At 32.2% G+C, this 20206-nt stretch overlaps 1 protein-coding gene across 1 annotated transcript in view; it reads right to left on the bottom strand.

The window, feature by feature from the left end:
- Positions 1-20206, bottom strand: part of FAP (fibroblast activation protein alpha) — a 90796-nt gene that overhangs the window by 53496 nt on the left and 17094 nt on the right. Inside the window, exons 4-11 of the mRNA XM_074303271.1 lie at positions 19137-19231; positions 18937-19011; positions 18159-18211; positions 12657-12729; positions 11792-11912; positions 9944-10098; positions 5961-6064; positions 2456-2591 (exon numbers count right to left, since the gene is read on the bottom strand). Coding sequence (XP_074159372.1) covers positions 2456-2591; positions 5961-6064; positions 9944-10098; positions 11792-11912; positions 12657-12729; positions 18159-18211; positions 18937-19011; positions 19137-19231 — 812 coding nt within the window. The remainder of the gene's footprint in view (positions 1-2455; positions 2592-5960; positions 6065-9943; positions 10099-11791; positions 11913-12656; positions 12730-18158; positions 18212-18936; positions 19012-19136; positions 19232-20206) is intronic.

Here is a 20206-nt window from a genome sequence, read left to right as displayed (position 1 = left end):
AAATAATAGCTGGAGAATAATTATGTCTCACAGTGAGAAACAGGCTAGATTGTTTCCTTCCTCTGTCTCCGTATTCTGAGTAAGGAAACAGTTTGCAAATCATCCAATTTTTATACATAATCATAAGATAGAAGATGTTCCAGTTAATTTTTTTTTAAATATAGCAGTGCTTGGGTCATCTTTAAAGCATATTTGGACATAGTAAGATTTCCATTTCAGTGAGATCACTAACATCAAATTGATCACTTTTAACATTTTTTGCAATATGAGTGTGATCTCAGTCTGATTTCCAGGATGGAGAACAATTAAAACTTTTAGTTAAAGTATCATTATTATTGCCAATTTTGTGATCTGGATTATCTTGGTATCTTGCTTTTCTGTCTTGGTTCAAATAGCTCCACAGAATTTTATTGTTATTGGTCATTTAATCCTTAAATTCTTTTATTGGCCTGATGTTCTTCTACATGTTGGATTACTAAAGATCTTTGTGTTCTCAGATTTCTCTAGAGTTGATCACAGAAAATTTACATTTGGAAGATGAATCATTTCAGAATATGAACATTAGTAGGTACTACCTAAACATGGGACCTTTAGTAAATTTCAGTATCTATTTTATGGACATAAAATTAAAATGGACCTTTCAAAATGTTCTTTCCTTATAAAATGAAAGCTTTAAATATCCTTGAAAAATATTTTTAAAGTTGCTATACATTTTCATAATTTAATATAATTTATAATTAATAATATATAATATATAATTATATATAACATATAATTAATATAATTTAATAATTAAAAGCATTTGCTTTTTTGAGAAAAGTCTTTCCTATTTTAAGGCTTTAAATAAATGTTATACTTAAATGACCACAAACATCTACATGCAAACTCCAAAATGCATTCAAATTTGCAAATGTCTATATGTTTAATATATGCTAAGCTCCTTAAAGTAAATCAGAAGTATTTCTGCTAAAGCATGATAGGAGAGATGAATGTTTTCAAAATACTTAGGACTACCAAGAAATTGTATTTTTTTCCCTGTCTATTATTATGTTGAAACAAACATATATTTCAACTTTGTGATTGTTGTTCATCCTTTCTTCTTAAAGAAAATGGTGACCAGATGGAGAGTGAGATCGAAAAGAAAACAATTGCTATTTACACTCATTTGAAGACATCAGAATTTAAACATAAATAAGCTAGGTTTGGGAGTGCTGTTGGCCATTCAATGAAAGAGTGATTTGTTTTTAAAGATATAGTCAAATAACTCTATTTAAAACACAATTGGCGTTTTAAACATCTGACTTTTCAGAGCTGTTTTTCAAGAAATCAAAAATGAAAAAATACACAGGGCAAAAAGTAAATTGTCTCAGCTTTTCGAAAAAAAAATGAGGAAGGAGGAAGGAAGAAATAGCAGCATCCCCCAAATTCTGTTCAAATTGATTCAAATTGGGCACTTGGGGCAGCTACTACTGCTCTCAGATAATACAGTAAAGACATTTAATATAAAAATTCTCCTAAGGATCTGGTTCCCTCCTTCCCATAAATACCCACAGCATCTATGAGAAAGCTTAAACTTAGGCCATGATAATGATGAGGCTCATGGGTAAGAAATATACGTATCTTAACACTGAGCTTAAAAAAAATATTCTAGAAAATTTAAGAAAAACATTATCTAAACACCTTGTAAAATAATGATTTAAAAAAATTTAAACTTTTAAACTTGAATTATTTTGGCTTTAAGAGGACCTAAAATATTTTTACATAGAATTCTGTTAACTTTTTCCTTGTAAAACATGTCCAGTTTTCTAGATGGAATTAAATAGTTTACTTTGATTCAAATGTTTTCCCCCTCACTTCATAAGTTTATTCCACTTGGCTTAATGAAATAGTTCTTTCTAATAAAAGATTCCATGAACTATAAACATCCTTCTTCCAGGTTTTCTTATATCCTTGTCATTCCCTTTTTTTCTCTCTTCTCTCTTGAATCAAATTTATAAACCACTTCATGTTAACACCTCCTCAATCTTCCTTTTCATTATCATGTATTTATCAAAAAAATCTCCTTTGCATCATTCTTTATTACTTCACTTCTAATTTCTTTCCTTGTCTTGTATTTTTCTATCCTTATTCTATAAGATTTTATTTCTGACCTAACTCAGTTTCAGATTCCTGACTATCCAAGTACATTTATTTTTGTTATCCATTATCTTTCTAAATTCCATTTTTTATATGTATTCCATTTTTAGCTTAGTGGGTAGCAGCTAGAATAAGTATAGCTATGAACTTGTGTTATATATTATTTCAGAAAATGGTTACTTTATAATTTGAGACTTGTTGTAGAGCATCAAGTAATCATAGCACTAAAACTAATCTTATAATGATCATTAATTATATAAATCTTTGTGTTTGCATATTCATTTTAAGAAAATACAGTAATGGTTTTGATGTACTATACCTTTGGACACTCCCAGTTTTGTGTGTTTTCTCTGAAGTCACATATAGACAGTACTGTAACATTTTGGACTCGTTTTAACCATTGCAAACATACTCGTTCATCTGTTACCCAGGTGATCCAACTAAAATAATAGTCACTGTGAATAAAGCAAAATGGACAGTTATCATCACTTAGTCCAAATTGAGAAATTAGTTATAATCAAAGGTGAGCATAAAAACATAATTCTTGTAGGCATAGTCATTTTGAAAAGAGGACACTATGGGACATTTATTAGAGATGACAAGATCAAAGGATCATAAACTAAGAAACAAAAGGAATTTTAGAAGCAGAGTGGGAGAATGGAAAGAGATTTTTTCTGTCTAAGGATTGGGTTCAAATTCTTATTTGGCAACAACTCTGATGTGAGTTTGGAAAAGTGAGCTATCCTTTAAAGTCCTATTTCAACTCACCTGTAAAAGTGAAGGATAAGATCATGTGATCTCTACCTTCCTTTTCAGTTTTAAATCTGTTACAATTCAACTTCCTCATTTTACATTAGTGAAGGAAGAGCCAAAGAAGGCTAAATGATTTGTCCACACAGAGACTAAATGACAAACTGGGGAAATTGATGACCACAGCAAATTTTTGTCATATACTGTGCTCTTTGCAATAATGACAATAACAGCTATGATAGTTAGCATACACATTGAACTTGAAGGTTTGCAGACATATTCTTCCATTTAGTCTTCATAACAATTCTGTGAGAAAAATGCTTTTATTATCTCCATTTTATAGATGAAGAAACTGAGACTAGAGCAGTTCAAGTGACTTAGGAATATAAAACTAGTAAAGTACAGGAGATTTCAGACTCAGGTCTTCCTCAATCCAAGTGAAAACTCTATCCATTAGAGTAGAAGTATCAAAGTAGGGCAGCAAAACTCCCCAGTGAGTGCCAACCAAATTAAAATGTAATTGTGAAATGTTTAACTAAATAAAAATATACAACAACATAGATAATGTTAATTTGTAGATTCTGAATCAATATGCAACCAGAGGGATCAAGATCCCTTTCTATTAGAAATCGATACCACTATATTGTACCAACTAGTGGTCTTCAAGGAACTGTTTTTTGGGGAAAAATTTATTCAGTAAGTTAAAAATTCAATCAAAATAGCTAATTTTGGTGTAATAGTAAGGGTCCTGAATTTTTTGCTTTTCAGTTTTTTTTTCAAATTTTTCTTTTTTGAAATTTCATTTCTCAATTGTTTTGAATTGAACAATGACATTACAATTATTTTATATGTAGAGAGAATATTAATGTGAAGAATCATAACATGTTAGAATCAAAAGGGACCATAGATATCATCTAGTATAATTCTCTTTTTAAAGATGAAGAAATTGAGGCCTGCAGAATTTGCAACTTATCTAAAGTCATATAACTAGATTGTGGCAAACCCAGGACTGGAAACTTGGTTTCTTGTTTCTTAGTCCAATGATCTTTTCACTTGTTATATAAGATGGTTGATATTTAATAATCAGCAACCAATTAATTAATTAGCAATTGATGACTGTTTTATAAGGCATTATCATCTGAATACATAAGCTTAATTTTTAAAAATATAGATCTCTGATTTTTATACCAGTGGAGAATTCCTGATATGAAAATTATGCTCTTTGGTCTAGATTACTAACTTTTTAAAGTTATATTTTTGGATGGTTGCCTAAGGCAATTAGGAGCTAAATGATCTGCCCACAGTCACATAATAAATAATAAAAGCTAACAATTACATAGCATTTTTAGGTTTGCAAAGCAATTTATGAATCTCATTTTATCCAATTATTAAGTGTCTTACAAGATTTAAACTCAGGTCTTCTTGATTCCTAGCACTCTATCTATTGAATCATAATTAGTGTCAGAGGAACATAAGATTTCTTCATTCTCAGGCAAACTTTCTAAGCTACCCTTAATTTGATTTCCCTTAATTAATTCCAGGTGATAAAATTGCAGAATTTAAGGAGCACAAACCAGAGACAAGAAGGAATTAAGATCTTAAATAAAGGCATTATTTCTTCAAATGATGAAATAAGAGCACAGCTTATGTGCTCTTATGGCTAAAGGTTCAGCCACATCTTTAGTTATCTTTTAAAAAGCAAAATATACTTTTCAGAAGTCCAGGAGGGACAGTTGGAACAGAAGACAGATATGAGGACTGTGAGCTCTGGTCTTCAAGAAGACAGCCAGCTGTGAAAGAAGAATTCAACTGGGCAGGAGCAGTTCTTTCTCTTTCATCCCTCATTGACTATAGAATTTTGCAGAGAATCCATTCCCCGATAAGAAGTCCTGTGCCCAACAAGAAGCAGACCCAAAGATGAGTAGATGAGTAACCTACCCATCAAAAATTTTGTACTCAGGGGGAATAGCATGAAGATAATCACAAGAAATAAAAGATGTAGGGATCCTGTAGTGTCAAATGGGTGAACTGCCTAGATTGTTTGTATTCCATGTGTCAGTTACCTCTATACTAGTGTAATCTATATATGTGTCCACTTTTCCCACTGATGCTGTGTGTAATTGTGTAAGAGTAAACAAATTTTTGGAGAGAATGTCATGCAATGTTAATAATAAAATGTTTTTATTTTAGCTAACTCTGTTCTGTGACTGACTAATGCTAAACATACTGATAAGGGCTCATAAAGTATACTTCTCAAATAGCAACCCACAGAGTACCTAGAATTTGGCATAGTCTTAATCTTCAACTCAACCAACAAGCAGAAATTAGGGAGGGGTTAACTTAGAGTTGTATTATACTTAGTGAAGGTTTATTGGATATATATCTAGTACAACTTTTAAAAATATAATTTCAACATGCACATGTTATAGCCTCTTTGTAGAATTAAAATTCTTTTAGGACATGGACAGTTTCAATTTTGACTTTCTATTCTCATTGCCTAGTACATCATAAATGTTTAAGAAGTGCTATTGAAGATTATGTGATAATCAACTATGATAGACTTAGTTCTTCTCAGCAATGCAGTAACAATTCCAATAGATATGGGGTGGAAAATGCAATCCACATCCAAAGAGAAAGCTCCAAACATTGAATGTGGATCAAAGTATATTTTTTGTGCCCCCCCCCTTTGGTCTGATTTTTCTTGTAAAACATGACAAATGCAGAAATATGTTTTAAATGATTGTACATGCTTGACCTATATCAGATTGCTTGCTGTTTTGGGGGAGGGGAGGTGGTAAGAGAGGGAGGGAGGAAAAAAAATTGGAGCACAAAATCTTAAAGAAATAAGTGTTGAAAACTATCTTTACATATATTTGGAAAAATAAAATACTATTGAAAAATGTGTGCTGATTGTTTGAAAAGAAACAAATAATTACAGGGATGTGTTTATCTTCTCTATACATTAACATAGACTGACAAACACTAGATTACAACTTTTTTAAAATGAGGTATGAATTCCTCAACAAAATCCAAAGTACAATGATTTCAATAAAGATAGTAAGAGTATACAATACCTTGATGAAATCATTACTGGAACTGGAACTTCTCTAGGACCCACATATTCAGGATAAGTGGTATCAATAATAAATACCCTGACAATAGGATTTTTAGCCCCAGCCTGTCAAGAAAATGCAGAGCAGTTTATAAAATCCTACTTGTCATCAGTGTATAAGGACACTAAGAATGTTTCAAGAGGACAGCAAAAATGAAGCACATAATATCATCAGCAGCACACTACTTTTTTACTACTGCCACCCCCAACCTCCTCCCAACACCATTCATTTACATTTCATTTGTAAGGGCAACGAGGATTGTTGTATCAAAAAGTGTCTATGTAGATGATACTTGGGATTCTTAACTTTGAGGAACTTTTTGATACTTTCATACTTAAGGTATTAAGGCATTTTTGGGGATGGTGAGGAAGAAAAATTCTCTTTATGTTATCACCAAAGCAGATATCTTCCTCCCAAAGGACTCTTTCACATCGACTATTATTCTTCCCTACCTGCAAAAGAAAGAGCATTCCTCCTTAAGAACTAGGGGGAAAGATAGAGGTTAGGTACAGGAGAGACTAAAATCAGGATGCTTTGTGTTTGCAGGATGAAATTCAGCTTGGGACAGGTCTCAGACAGAAGGATACCTGTTTGGTCCCACTACTGTTACCACCTATAAGAGTAGGGGAGAGTTGACCCAAATAAAATATTCAGGAAGAATTTATTTTGAATATGTATGCCTTTTGGAAGACATATGTTTACATATACAACATGCTGATTTTTGATAGAAGGTCAATTCATTGCAGACAGGAACAATTTTAACTTGGTATCCTTTATGCTTAGTACAGTGCCTAGCACATGACAGATGCTTAATAAATACTTGTTGATTGATTGAAAAGAAAATTGTGGCAACAGTAATTTAATTGTCTTCTAATCTTAATATGTTAGTACAGCCTCACAGAACCTAGGCTGCAATTTCCCAAAAAAGAAGTGCAAACTCCTCCTAAATAAAATTCAAAGCATAATAATTTCAGTAAAAGAAAATGGGATAGCCCCAGGATACACAAATTTTTCCTTTTACCCCTCCTGTTGTGTCCTTACCTCATGTTGCCCACTATTCTTCATACACAGGCATTTTTTCAAGTCCTCAAATTATTTTACTTTAGTTAGAGGGAATCTTGGAGGAAAAAACCATATTTGAATCCAATAAACTTCAAATCTAAAGTCTCACATTATACAATTTGGCTTGAATCAGATTCAAACATTGCTCAGCCTGTTTCAGGATTTAGGATTCAGGATTCAGGACTCAGGGTCGGCTAAGTCTTCCCACCCCTACATCCTTTGGATCAAGTTGCCCTTCCTTGCAAGTCCAGCCCTTCACAATACACATCCCCACTTCTGAATTTGAACTTCTTTCAAAGCTCTTCACTCACAAGGAAACAAGGTCCTTATTTGAGCCCCAACTTCTTCGATTTCAGTCCTTTCTTTTTTTCTTGGCAAAGCTCAGCTTTCCTGATCTGCTCCTGCTGTCTCAGCTTTTTCAACCCTTCCTGATGTCACGGAAGCCACATGTGCTTCCATATTCAATCCCCTGAAGGCACCATTAGTTTCCAGCCTCCCATCCTGGGTCTCTACGCCTACTCCCAGAGATTTCCCAATCTAGGCACACAGTTTCTGACTGACATCATTTCACAAAACTATTAGGACCTCTTCAACTTCATTATATTTCAATTACTTTGTCTCAAGATAGAGTGAATTTATTCCTAAATTCATATAAGATTCAGGGGAAAAGGGAAGATTTAAAATATATATTTTTACTCCTACTTATACTCGGGGAGACAGTATAGCTTAAAAAACATTTTTCTTAGTAACTCAGGACAGCCCTGAATAGGGTATTAAATCCATGATAGTCTTCTTTTAATGATTAGTCTTTGAAAACAACTAAGATCAATTCTTCCAAATACTTTCAGTCTCCATATGTAATGGGAAATTAAATTTTTTTAATTCCACTTTTCAGGTCCCTTATAAAAGTTAGATATGAATTCTTCTCTTATCATGGTCTCTAGGTAGCTTAGAATGACAATAAAGGAAATATCACTATTGTCAGAATTTGTAATACTTCAGAAGTGTAGAAATAATACACACAGAAGCAGATGGCACAGCGCCAAAACTGGTGTCACTGGGCTTGGGTTCATATTAAAGCCCTGCCACTTATTGCCATATTGGTCAAGTCACTTAACCTTTATGAACCTTAGTGTTCTCATTTGTAAAATGACTTCTATTTGACCTCTACCATCCCTTCCAACTCTAGATCTATAATAATTAGCAAAAATGGGCAAATGAGGGAACAATAAGATGAGAAGAGACAAGTATTTTAGTAAACCCCTCTTGTGTGACAAGAAGTAAGCTGGGTGCCAAGGAGCCAAGTAGAGAGAACAAAACAATCCATATTGCACTTACATTCTAATGGGGGAAACAACAGGTATATATATATAAATATAGAGTGAATAAATATTGCTATTGTTTAGTCATCTCAGTCACGTCTAACTTTTCATGACCCCATTTGGTGTTTTCTTGGCAAAGGTACTAGAGTGCTTTGGCATTTCCTCCTACACACACACACACACACACACACACACACACACACACACACACGTTAAATACAAGGTAGTTTGAGAAGAGAGGCTCTAAGCACTGGGAGATCAGAAAAGATTTAATACAGAAAGTGAGAGACTGTATGACTCAGAGGTTACCTGGGAGAATATTCTAAGAACGGGGGATAGACAATACAAAGGCAAAGAGATGGAACTTCAAGTATTGACTGTGAAGAACAGAGATAAGGTCACAGAGCAAAGAAATGGGAATAATAACCAAAGAATCTGGAAAGAAAAATTGCTTCAGATTGTATATAGGTCTTTAAAAGCTAAATGAAGATGTTTCTATTTATCCTACAGGTTGAACTGGAGATGGTTGAGTAGAGGAAAATGCACTCAAGAAAAATGACTTCATCTCTTCTTAATCCAATCCACTTCTCTCATATCTGTGTCTGAGTATCTCAGATTTCTTACCCCGAGATACTTGCCCTGTCCCCCTAAACCGAAAGTGTCTTGTATGCCATTTGCCCCAGATTTGGTTTACAGTGATTGTCCATAAAGGACAGTTAAGTGGCTCAGTGGATAGAATGCTGGGCTCAACAACTCTGAGTTCAAATCTGGTCTCAGACATTTACTATTTGTGTGATCTTTGTTAAATCACTTAATCCTATTTGCCTCAGTTTCCTCATCCATAAAACGAGCTGGAGAAGAAAATAACAAGTCACTCTAATAATTTTGCCTAGAAAAGGCACAAGTGAATTCCTGAAGATTTGGGCATGACTGAAAATCTGAGCTCAAAAACTCCTAGTCATATCTTTATTTGACCCACTATTCAATATTCCTCTCTGAGTTTAGCAGAGAATTACTGATCAGAATTTTTAAGCTGGAAAGGCTAAAGAGATTATTTAAAGATTACTTGGCTCTCTCTATTCTCTGCCATCTCCAACACACACATACTTCATAACTGAAGAAACTGATACTCCTAGGGTCTATATACTATATTAGGCATCGTATATGTCCCTATAGCTAGTTAAGCTAATGTCTGTATAAGAGAAGGATCAATAAAGTCAGTATTAATGTTTCCCTCTTCTTACATTTGTAAGACACTTGAAGAAGGATTAGAAAATGGAAATTTGAATGTTGAGCTTGAAAGTTTAAAAGAACCAAAATGAAATTTAACTTATTTCCCTTTAGTAACTTATGCTTTCCCAAGATGTATATTGCAAAGGTAACCTCATTCAGCACACCCAGATGTCCAGAGTATTAGAAGGTTAAACAAAAAAAACTACTTTTGTAACACATAAGAACAAAAAGTTTTCCAATTATATTGATCCCATCTTTATTCATAGTTATTATTGTTCATGTTTACACCAAAGGAATAAAAATATCTGTTAAAAGCATTCAACATACCTTTGGGTAGGGGATATTTATTGTTCTAGGATACTGTTCATCACCATAATAAGAATATGTAATAACTGGTATATCTGTATCATTAAATTCTGCATATGCTAAAAACCTTCCATTTGGAGACCACCAGAGAGCATATTTTATAGCAAGCATTTCCTCTGAAAAATAAGCATCTCTATATTAATTATTGTTATAATTTACTTTTCAAAATAATTACAGTTACTTTCAAATAGTTCTTTGTTGTAAGGATTCTCTTATCGGACCGACATGCTACATAAAACAGGTTTAATAATTTAAAAAACCAAATATTTGTGGTAAACAGGAATAGTTTATTCTTGCATCCCATTCAAAACTTTAATCCAATTATGGAAAAGAAATATAAATTAACAATCTATTACTTAAATTATTTTATATGACTATGATATATTTCTTTAAAGTTTCCAAAATGTCTTACTTAGATTATCTGATGTGAGCCTTACAATCACATGGTAAAGCAGCTCCTGTAGGTATTGTTTATGCATATTTTAAAGCAGAGGTTCAGAGAAGTTATCTTATCCATGATCACACATCTAATAAATACCAGACTACAGGTCTGTTACTCTCTATTATACCATACCAAAAACAGAAACCTTTTCTTTATTAACAGTGGATCAGCTTCAGCAGCATTGATTTCTCTGTGGGCACTGTTCCTAGTTTTAATAGTCTTCCTGCAGCCAGAACTGAGAGAAACAGGCTTCCACTGAAATGTAGGGTCTTAGTAAAAGTGGTAAGAATGGATTCCCAATGGAAGTTATGGAATTGCTTTGTAAGCTTTCTTTTGACAGCAATAGTTTAGATAGATTTCTCATAGAGGAAAGAACTGGAACTAATTACATTTCTACAAGTCCCTTTCAAACTTGAGATTCTTTAATTCTACAACTCAGATTTCAACAGAATTTTCTTGGTGAAAATGCCTCTTTTGGAAGCATGTTCCTTGGAAAAGAGGACAGAATGTGTGAAAACCATGGAAAATAAGGCATGGACTCCCACTCAAAGATTCAGTATGTTAGCACAATTTCTGGCACCTAGTAGGCACTTTATGTTTATTTATTGATTGAGTGTTTAGTTGAGCTAGACAGATAATAATGGTGGATGATGATAATAAGCTTTTAGTAGTAGAAGTAATTGTCATTCGCATCATACTTTAAGACTTGCAAAGTTTTCTTTTTATGCATTTATAAATTCCTCATGACTACCTTGTGAGGTAAGTACTGGAGCTATTATTATGCCCATCTTATAAATGAGAAAATTGTATTAAAAGAGATTCAGTCTGCTCCCCTTTTTGGAGAAAACAGGAAATGTTTTTCAATATAAATACTTGAAAAATTTACCAAATTTCCTTTGTAATATAAATAATCCATGGCTTCTGCTACTGTGTTAATGATACTAATAATCCATAGTGTTAAGTCTCCTTGACTCTCTACTTTGATGTTAGGAAGAGGAAATCCAATATATATTCATAGATCTGGGGGTCTAAGTTTTGACCTGGACCTGTGAGCTCATTGCTGTAGGGAATTCCCAGTGAGGAAACCCTATCATTACAAACCAGCAATTTCTTTACAATTTATAGTTTTAGAGTCCAATGAGAAGTTAAGTGGTTTTTCCAGTATGAATCAGAGAGAGGACTTCAATACCATGTCACCTCAAAGATGGCACTATCTAAGTCATCAAATAATTACTTCTGATTCCCTATATTACTTGGTGCCATCTTAGCCAAGGACTTGCCTGAATAATGATGGAACTCAGCCCTATTAATCTTATATTGATGTTGCTGTTGTTTTTTAAATAAGAGGTAAAACAACACTAACTTACCTTCATAGACCCAATCAGGAATTCCATTAAAAATCTGATTATCTTTCCCAGTAAATGTTATTTGAATAGGTGGGTCTCTTGGAGTTTGTTTCAAATAAATATTGTTTTGATAGACATAAGCCTAGAAAAGAACATGAGCTTTTTAGTAGGTATAACAGCAAGGGAAAAATAAAATTGGCTTTTTATTAAAAAATTATAATTTTTGAAAAACTGTCTTAGCTTGTTATTGGTTTATGAGCAAAAGAGCTCACATTTGAAATGCTAACAATATATATCTTCCCCAAAATGTTTCCCAATAGGGCTAGCTATAATTGTTGTGGAAAAGGTTTATTTCAAACCTTTAAAAAATATCATGTTCTCTCATCATCTAATAATTCTGAAAATTTACTTTTCCTCACTAAAACAAGATGTACAGATCTCTGATTATGCATGAATAATCTATAGAATGCTTTCTTTATTAATCATTCTAGACACAGTCAGACTTAGTGATTTCTACATTTAATCTAAGAAAGTTGTGAAAATACTATTTTTACTGATGCTTCTTTTAAAAATTCATTTTTCAAAACATAAAAAATTTTAATGTGCAATTTTGAAATAGAGATTTTATTGACTTTTCAGATGTCTTTCAATTTATCAAATATATGGTTTAAAAACAAAAGAAATTATAAATGGATATTCTCTAACAGAATATAATATATTTCTTGAAGTGAGATTTTTCCACCCCACTGCCTTGCATATAGTAGGTACCCGGTAAATATTGAAATTAATTCTCTCCCAGGGAAATAAATTAAAGAAAAAGCAAATTGAAACTAGTTATTTTTGGTGGATTATAATTAAGTTAGTCTGTATATTTGCAATTACTAACCAATTTACTTCCAACAGGTGACCAGCATAAATACTGAATTGGATGAGGAAGTTCATTTTCTCTTGTAAAATCTCTAGAAAGAAAAGAAACATATTTATTATACAATGAATGGCAAGCTATCTAAAAAAAAGACTAAACCAAACTAGAAAAAAAATTAGATGTAGTTGTAGACCCTGGTACTTGCTCTGATTCTAACTAGTTAGGTATTTTTTTGGACGTGACTTAACATTTTGGGGCCTCAGAAATCTTATCAATAAAATATGACAACTAGCTAGACTTCATAATCTATAAAGTCTCATTAAGCTCTTAAATTCTATTAACTAGTGTAAACCACCAGTTAAAGTACAGAAATTCAGGATGGTCAGCAAAAGATACTTGAAAATATTTTCAGAGACTGTACGTGTCTGTACGTGACTAATATTTGTAAAATTACAATAGAATTAAAATTCATTCTTTTGTAAGTCCCAATCTTTGAGCTATTATATAATTCACATTTTAAAAAGTATAGATGTGATTGAAAATTTGTGCAAAAGTTTGCCTTGAATTAAACTTCAAGCAGGAAAAAAGGAAAACAGTTGATTTCTGACTAAAGTGAAAACCAGTTTTAATTTTGGGCAATATCTCTTCATATTACAAAGGTCTCCACCCAAGGGAAACTTTCAAACATTCTATGGCTCCCAAAACTCTATTTAGTGATTGATGACACAGTGTTATTTGATGAGTGCTAGTTCACTTGTTTTTATTGTACCTTCTCTAGAGAAGTTTTGGCTATAACCTTAATGAAAGATGAGAACAGTGAGACATCTCTGGGTTTACCATGGTCATATTTCTTTCCATTTATCATTCTTGAAGGTTATTAGTAATGGATGCATTTGGGCTAATCTGATTGGGAAGCAAAGCAGAATGATGCCTTTATATTGTTATTTGAGAGACAGACAGAAACACCTAGTGGAGTAGTGGAAAGAAACTGGCTTCAGAATAAAGTTCCTCTTCTGTTATATACTTGCTGGGTGACTCTGGGCAATTTATGTAGCATTTCTGAGTTGCCCACAATTCTCTATGATGACAATTTCCTTATACCAATAAGATTACTAGTAGTGTTTAACCTCAGCTACCCTTTTTTTTCCTTCTTTAGGATAGGGTCAGAGGAATAATGTAGCTATGTCCCCAAATCTATGGAGGAAGGTAAGCATCATTTCCAAGGCTTATATCAGAAAATATCCTCTGGGATAGTGTTGGTCACTTTGTAGTTTGAAAGAGTAACCATGTAAGTTTTTCCTTGCTTTTCTTATATTCATAATTTATAATAGCATTTTATAATAATATTCCATTACATTTGCATCCTATAACTTTTATTCATCCCCTAAACAATGAGTACAAACTTTGTTTCTATATTTTAATATACAAATAAATCCTCTTATAAATATTTGGGTATACTATTTCTTATTGATCTCTTCAAGTTATATGCCTAGAAGCAGAACATTTGGGTCAAAAATTATGAACATTTTAGCCATTTTCTTCATATAATTGCAAATTACTTTTCAGAATGAATAAACAATCTCACAATTTCACCAACAATGCATTAATGGAGCCATATAACTTAAGAGGGAATATAGAGTAAAGAAAAATTTATACTGTAGGCTTCTTTCCTATAAGATGGAAAGCTCAGCATAAAACTCCTGGATATTCATGAGAGGAGAATGTTGCATGGAAGTACTGTGTAAATTGAGATCAAGTGGATCTTGAGAAACTTTTCTTATATTGCCCATCCTTTAATGGCCTACTTGTAAGCCTTTTATGAAATTTTATAGCACTTCCTTATTTTTCTGAATATTAAGAGTAATCTATACAGTTATTCATGTAGACTTTTAAAAAAAATATTGATATATTCCCAGGTCTCTTCCGACTAGCAGCTCTTGTTTCTGATGTCCATGTATTTTAGAATGATGGACATCATTTCAAGAATCTTTTCCTGCGTAAGATGAAATGAGTCATCTTTGTTTTTTAAGGGTTGTTGGAATCACTCATATCTTAATTAAACTCTAATTAAAGGTGCCAAGATGATCAATTAATTTGATTTTGAGAAAAAAAGATTTTGACTGAATTTACTGTTTAGTAGTTAAAAATTAAAGATGATACTGTGATGCATGGCATGCAGGAACTGTGAACCAATCTGCCTTCTACTTTTCTTGAAACTTGAACTCATTTTGTGGGTATAATGGTAAAGCACATCATGGAAAATTTTATTAGGGTATAGAGGAAAATAATGAAAATGACTATACATTTGAAAAGCTATCTGAGTAAGAATGTTTATTTTTTATTTATTTTATTTTTCTATATCCTGACATATTGTAAATTCCCTGATACTGTTTGCTTTTCCCTCTGTTCCTCGCAATTGTTTTCTCACAATGCCTTCTCTGTATTATACATTGATTTAATTAATATGCAGACAAGGAGGTTATACGACAATTGATGAGTCTTCAAATATATGTATTGAATTAATGACTATATACATTTATTCCCTAAGAAGAAATAAAGTGAATAAATAGCACCCAATGGATTTTAGATGATATAAAAATAAATTCTTATCCTTAAGATTTTAGTCTACTAAAGGACATTATAATCATTCTCAACATCTCTAAAAAGATATGAGTAATAATATTGCAATACTTTAATGGATCAATAATTTCATTGTTGTATATACTCTCTCTAATGATGTTGATTGCAACCTATCCATCCATATTTTTCAAGTGAGGCTCTTAATTATGTTTTCCCATGAAGCCTCTATAAAGGATTTGCTCAATATATTGGAAGCCTTCTTTCACATTATTTAACTTCATTCTTGTAGGCAAATATCTAAGACTATAAAATGCAAAGAAAGTGCTGGCCTTCAGCAGTAGAAAGAATCTCCTTCCTTATCTGGGAGTTCAGAATATTAATAAAGTCAAAGATCCAGTATCTATCTTTATTCCACTGTGAATACCATTATAGAACTTAAAGATATCTCTTTCTTCTCTCTTAACACCACTGGTCTTCTTCAGAAGATCATCCATTTATCAGATACTTAGCTTATTTTTGCCTTATTCAATTGAGATATTTAGGCTTTTGGGATTAATTGAGAGTAGGCTCCCTTCTCCTTACATTCACTGTGGCTATAATAATGAAAATGGAAACAAAAGCAACAATAAAACAATTGAAACTGAATGTTGTGAAATTGTAATGAACAAGCCTAACCTCAAATAAGAGATATGAGAAAGATGAAGAACTATGGGTATAGAATAATATATATCATACTGGAGTTGGTAGGTAGTTTGCTGAGCTGATTTATTGAATTTTTTATTGTTATTGTTAAAAGCTCCCTAGAAAGTAGATTGAAAGATGGGAAAAATGGGAAAGATAAATGGTAAGAAAACAAAATAAATTTTAGATAGGCTTTGCTCTTTAATTAACAGCATAGATTAATATGTTTATTTATGGTTATGGATCAATTTTTACAAATAATCTCATTTGAGCGATTCTCAGAATGTCGGTAGTATGTCTTATTTTCATTTTATAAATGAGAAAACTGAGGTCCAGAAATTTAAGTCACTTGCCTGGAGGTTAGCCAATAAGATAACAGTTCTAGGCCTTTCACCTAGGTATTTGGACTCTAAAGAAGTCCATTGACATTTCCTTTCTACTATATTTTGTTTCCTATACCCAGTTAGTTATTTTTGAAGTTGGGTATATTTCTTCCTACAAGAAAGTCCCTTCTAACTGTCCAGTTTTCATTGCTTTAAAAAGCAGAGAAACATCATCATGTCAAGATAAAAAAATCCTTAGGAATATATAATTTTATATCCTCTTTCAGGTAAAGCCATTTTAAATGAGAAAAAAATCAAATAAACATTCCCTTCCCTTGTATTTTTCTTTTTTTGTGGCAACTTAAATATGACAGATCCACTCTCCAGAAGCAATAGGCTAAAAAAAAATGTGTATTGAGAAACAGTTGATGCATATCTTTTCCCCTAAACTGATTTTATCCTCAAAGCATAATTGGCAAGTCATTTCTAATTAGAAGATGCATTTTGGACTGGAATTTCCAATTAAATACCAATGGTTGTCCCCAAACACAGTCCAGTTTTAGAATAGTCTGTTTAAATCGAAAAGATTAGTAAATGAAGATCCAATTTTGTTGTTCCTCCATGAAACTTTCCCTAATTTCTCTTATCTTCATTTTGTAACCCCAAGCTGAATTTCTCTTTCAAATGTGATTTCTTCTTCAAATCTTTCAAAGCCCTTTATTTGGATCAATGCAATGAAAATGCTTTTAATTTTAGACTCAAATTATATTACTCATTCCTTTTCCACACTATTTAGTGAATGGAATGTATTTTAGATTTCTCTCTACTATGAGAGTCATATAATGCCACTTAATGAATTTTTATGGAATGAATAACTGAGACTGTAAATGTTCATTCTGCAGCTGCTGATAATGACACACAAGATATATATATATATATATATATATATATATATATATATATATATATATATAAACATACCTACACACATATATAATGTATACACCCATATAGGTGCTATTTAAATTTAGAATTAAATTAGAACAATTAAAATGAAAGAGGTGAAAGCAAAGGAGAAGAGGGGAGAAATTCATTTATTTATTTATTTATTTATTTTTCCCTGAGGCTGGGGTTAAGTGACTTGCCCAGGGTCACACAGCTAGGAAGTGTTAAGTGTCTGAGACCAGATTTGAACTTGGGTCCTCCTGAATTCAAGGCTGGTACTCTATCCGCTGCACTACCTAGCTGCACCACCTAGCTGCCCCGAGAAATTTATTTTTAAAGATCATATGAAGAGACGAGATTAGAACAGCATGAAGATGCTAAAAATAGAAAGAAATAGGGCAGCTAGGTGCCCAAGTTCAAATCTGATCTCAGACACTTAACACTTCCTAGCTGTGTGATCCTGGGCAAGTCACTTAACCCCAGCCTAAAAAATAAAAATAAAAATAAAATAAAATAAAAATAGAAAGAAATTATAAAATCAAAAAACCCCAAAAATTTTAGAACTGGAGTAGACATTGTTGCTCTTCCAAAGCCCACTGTACAGATGAAGAAATTGAGGCATACTTTGGAAAAATAAGGGACTTAGAGAAAGGCATTCATTGATGATTAAAATGCAAGATGAAATCTTGATATTCAGGATTACAGCATTCAATTGGCAAGAATATTGTGAAATTGGAAAACATGTATTTTCTGTTGTTTTCTAATAAAAAATTAGCACTGTTTTGCCTTTAAGAAAAGCAATAAAATAAGGAAGTTCAATATCCTTTAGGATTTCTAGTGGAAATTTCTATGTTAGCTTCTACTATTGTATTCTATTATTCTGTCCTATTCCATTCTAATATATTACATTATACTTTATACATTATTTTATAGCATATCATATTATATTTCAATGTTATAGTATATCACGCATATATAAACAGACAAATCTTACCCATTGATAAGGTCAAAAATATAATATGTTGCTGTATAGGAATATCTCCAAAGCTGTTAGATTAAATAAAAAGACAAAAACAATTATTATGCAAATAGTTATCATGGAAAACCCAATCAGGATTATGAAAGTAACATTTTCATATAGATAGTACAGACTTGAACACAATAATGCCCTACTCAGCACTGATGGCCTTTGAGTGTTTTTTTGTTTTTTTTTTAACCATGACTACACTCCAAAGTTTTAATCCTATAAAAAGCACACAAAAGGTAAAGTTATTACTTTCACCTGATACTAGCTCAGTCTTTATATTCAATTTAGATGAAGTCAAAAAATACCAAATATTCCTTCCTTAGGCAATAGTTGTACTGGTGAATCAATTGGAAAATTTTAAATTATTCATTTTTATAAAAAGTAAGCATTTATTGAATAAGCAATAATAAAGAACATTTTCTTCATTAAAGAATTAAATGAACTTTATAATACCTAAACCACTGAGCTCATGCAGATGAGTCTTTCTGACTCCATATCAAGCATTTTCTCTACTGTCCCATCTAGATGCCCAAAAAAGTCACTAAATACTAGTACATCTGAAGGTGAAGAGTAACTCAGCAAGGTTAGTTTCAAATAGAAGGATTTCTATATCCTTTTCTAATTGCTTATGTGGACATAGTTATTAGACAAAATGATTTCTAGAGTTTGTTAAATAATAGATTTGAGAATATACATGTATAAACACATGTAGTCAGGCAAATTAAGCACTAACATAAGAGAATACCTTTGAATAATCACTTTCTAGATATGCAAACTGCCGATCAGATGATAATCCATAACTTGAAGCATTTACACTCTTCTGAAATTTTAAAGAAGTTGATCAGAGAACAAGAAAATTTAATCAAGATTTTTATGTTGCATTTGAATAAATTGAACACCTTTAAATAATTTTATTGAAAAGTATAGATATATGTTATACTTTACCATGGTGCTATTACTCAAGATGATAGATGTTTCTCCTGTTTCAATATTACACAATATAATGTTATCATCTGCAGATTTTCGGAGGTATTCATGTCCTTTAAACAAGAATGGAGAAGAAAAATATAACTCAACAGTGACCTTACTTAAAGGAAAATGAACATCAGGGCACAGGTTCCAGTACTAACTTGGACAAGTGCTTGAACCTCAGCTTTTTCATTCTTCTAGTTCTAATCCTTTGTTTGGGTACAAGTGTTTACATTATGATTGGTACCAAATTTCCCTACTTATAGTTACTATTGAAATATTAAAATATTAACAAACTTTCCTTCTGCAATTGATATTGAAACTCTAAACTGCATCAGAAAGATACATAGATACACTTTTTTGTGAAATGCAGCATTTTAAAAAGTTCTCTTTTAGGAAGAGAAAACAATCAAAAATGAGTATTTTGAAGTTACATTAACCAAGTTTGGTGCCAAAGCAGACATATGAGAAAGGCCTTCCAGGCCTTTCACTCTTCAGCTTTGCAGAGGTGAAGAACTCTGGACATGGAATGCTGTATATAATGTCAGACTTTTTTTATAAGTTTTGCTAAATTGTTTTTTTTATTTATAAGTCTTTGCTTTAATTGATGACTCTAGGAGGGAGAGGGGATTGAATATATTAGGAAATCTAGGTTTTATTAAAAATATCAATAAATGTTTGTGTTTTTTTAATTCATCTTTAAGGGTGACCCTAGATATCTGAAAAACAAATGCAATGATGATTTTATAAACTTTAGATTCAAGTTATATTCCTCATTCCATTTCTACTGTTTAGTACCTGGAATACTGTTTTTTAAATCCATTTGCTTCATTTTCAGCATTGATTATTGTGGTTTGCCTTTTGTTTCAAAGAGGGCCAGTGCTATCACTGGGTGAGGTCTTGATTTACACACCTAATGGATTTAAATGAGGCAGAGTTGTACCAAACCTCACTGTCTCTTCGAGTCATCAAAGTCCACACAAGACAAAAGTTGGGAAGACTGATGCTGGCTTGGATGCAGTGGATAATCTTGGGTTCTTTGTTGT

This window comes from Sminthopsis crassicaudata, chromosome 3, assembly GCF_048593235.1.
Source record: "Sminthopsis crassicaudata isolate SCR6 chromosome 3, ASM4859323v1, whole genome shotgun sequence".
In the NCBI taxonomy this organism is placed as follows: domain Eukaryota; kingdom Metazoa; phylum Chordata; class Mammalia; order Dasyuromorphia; family Dasyuridae; genus Sminthopsis; species Sminthopsis crassicaudata.
Note: the sequence above shows the minus strand (reverse complement) of the source record. Positions and strands in the feature narration are given on the sequence as shown.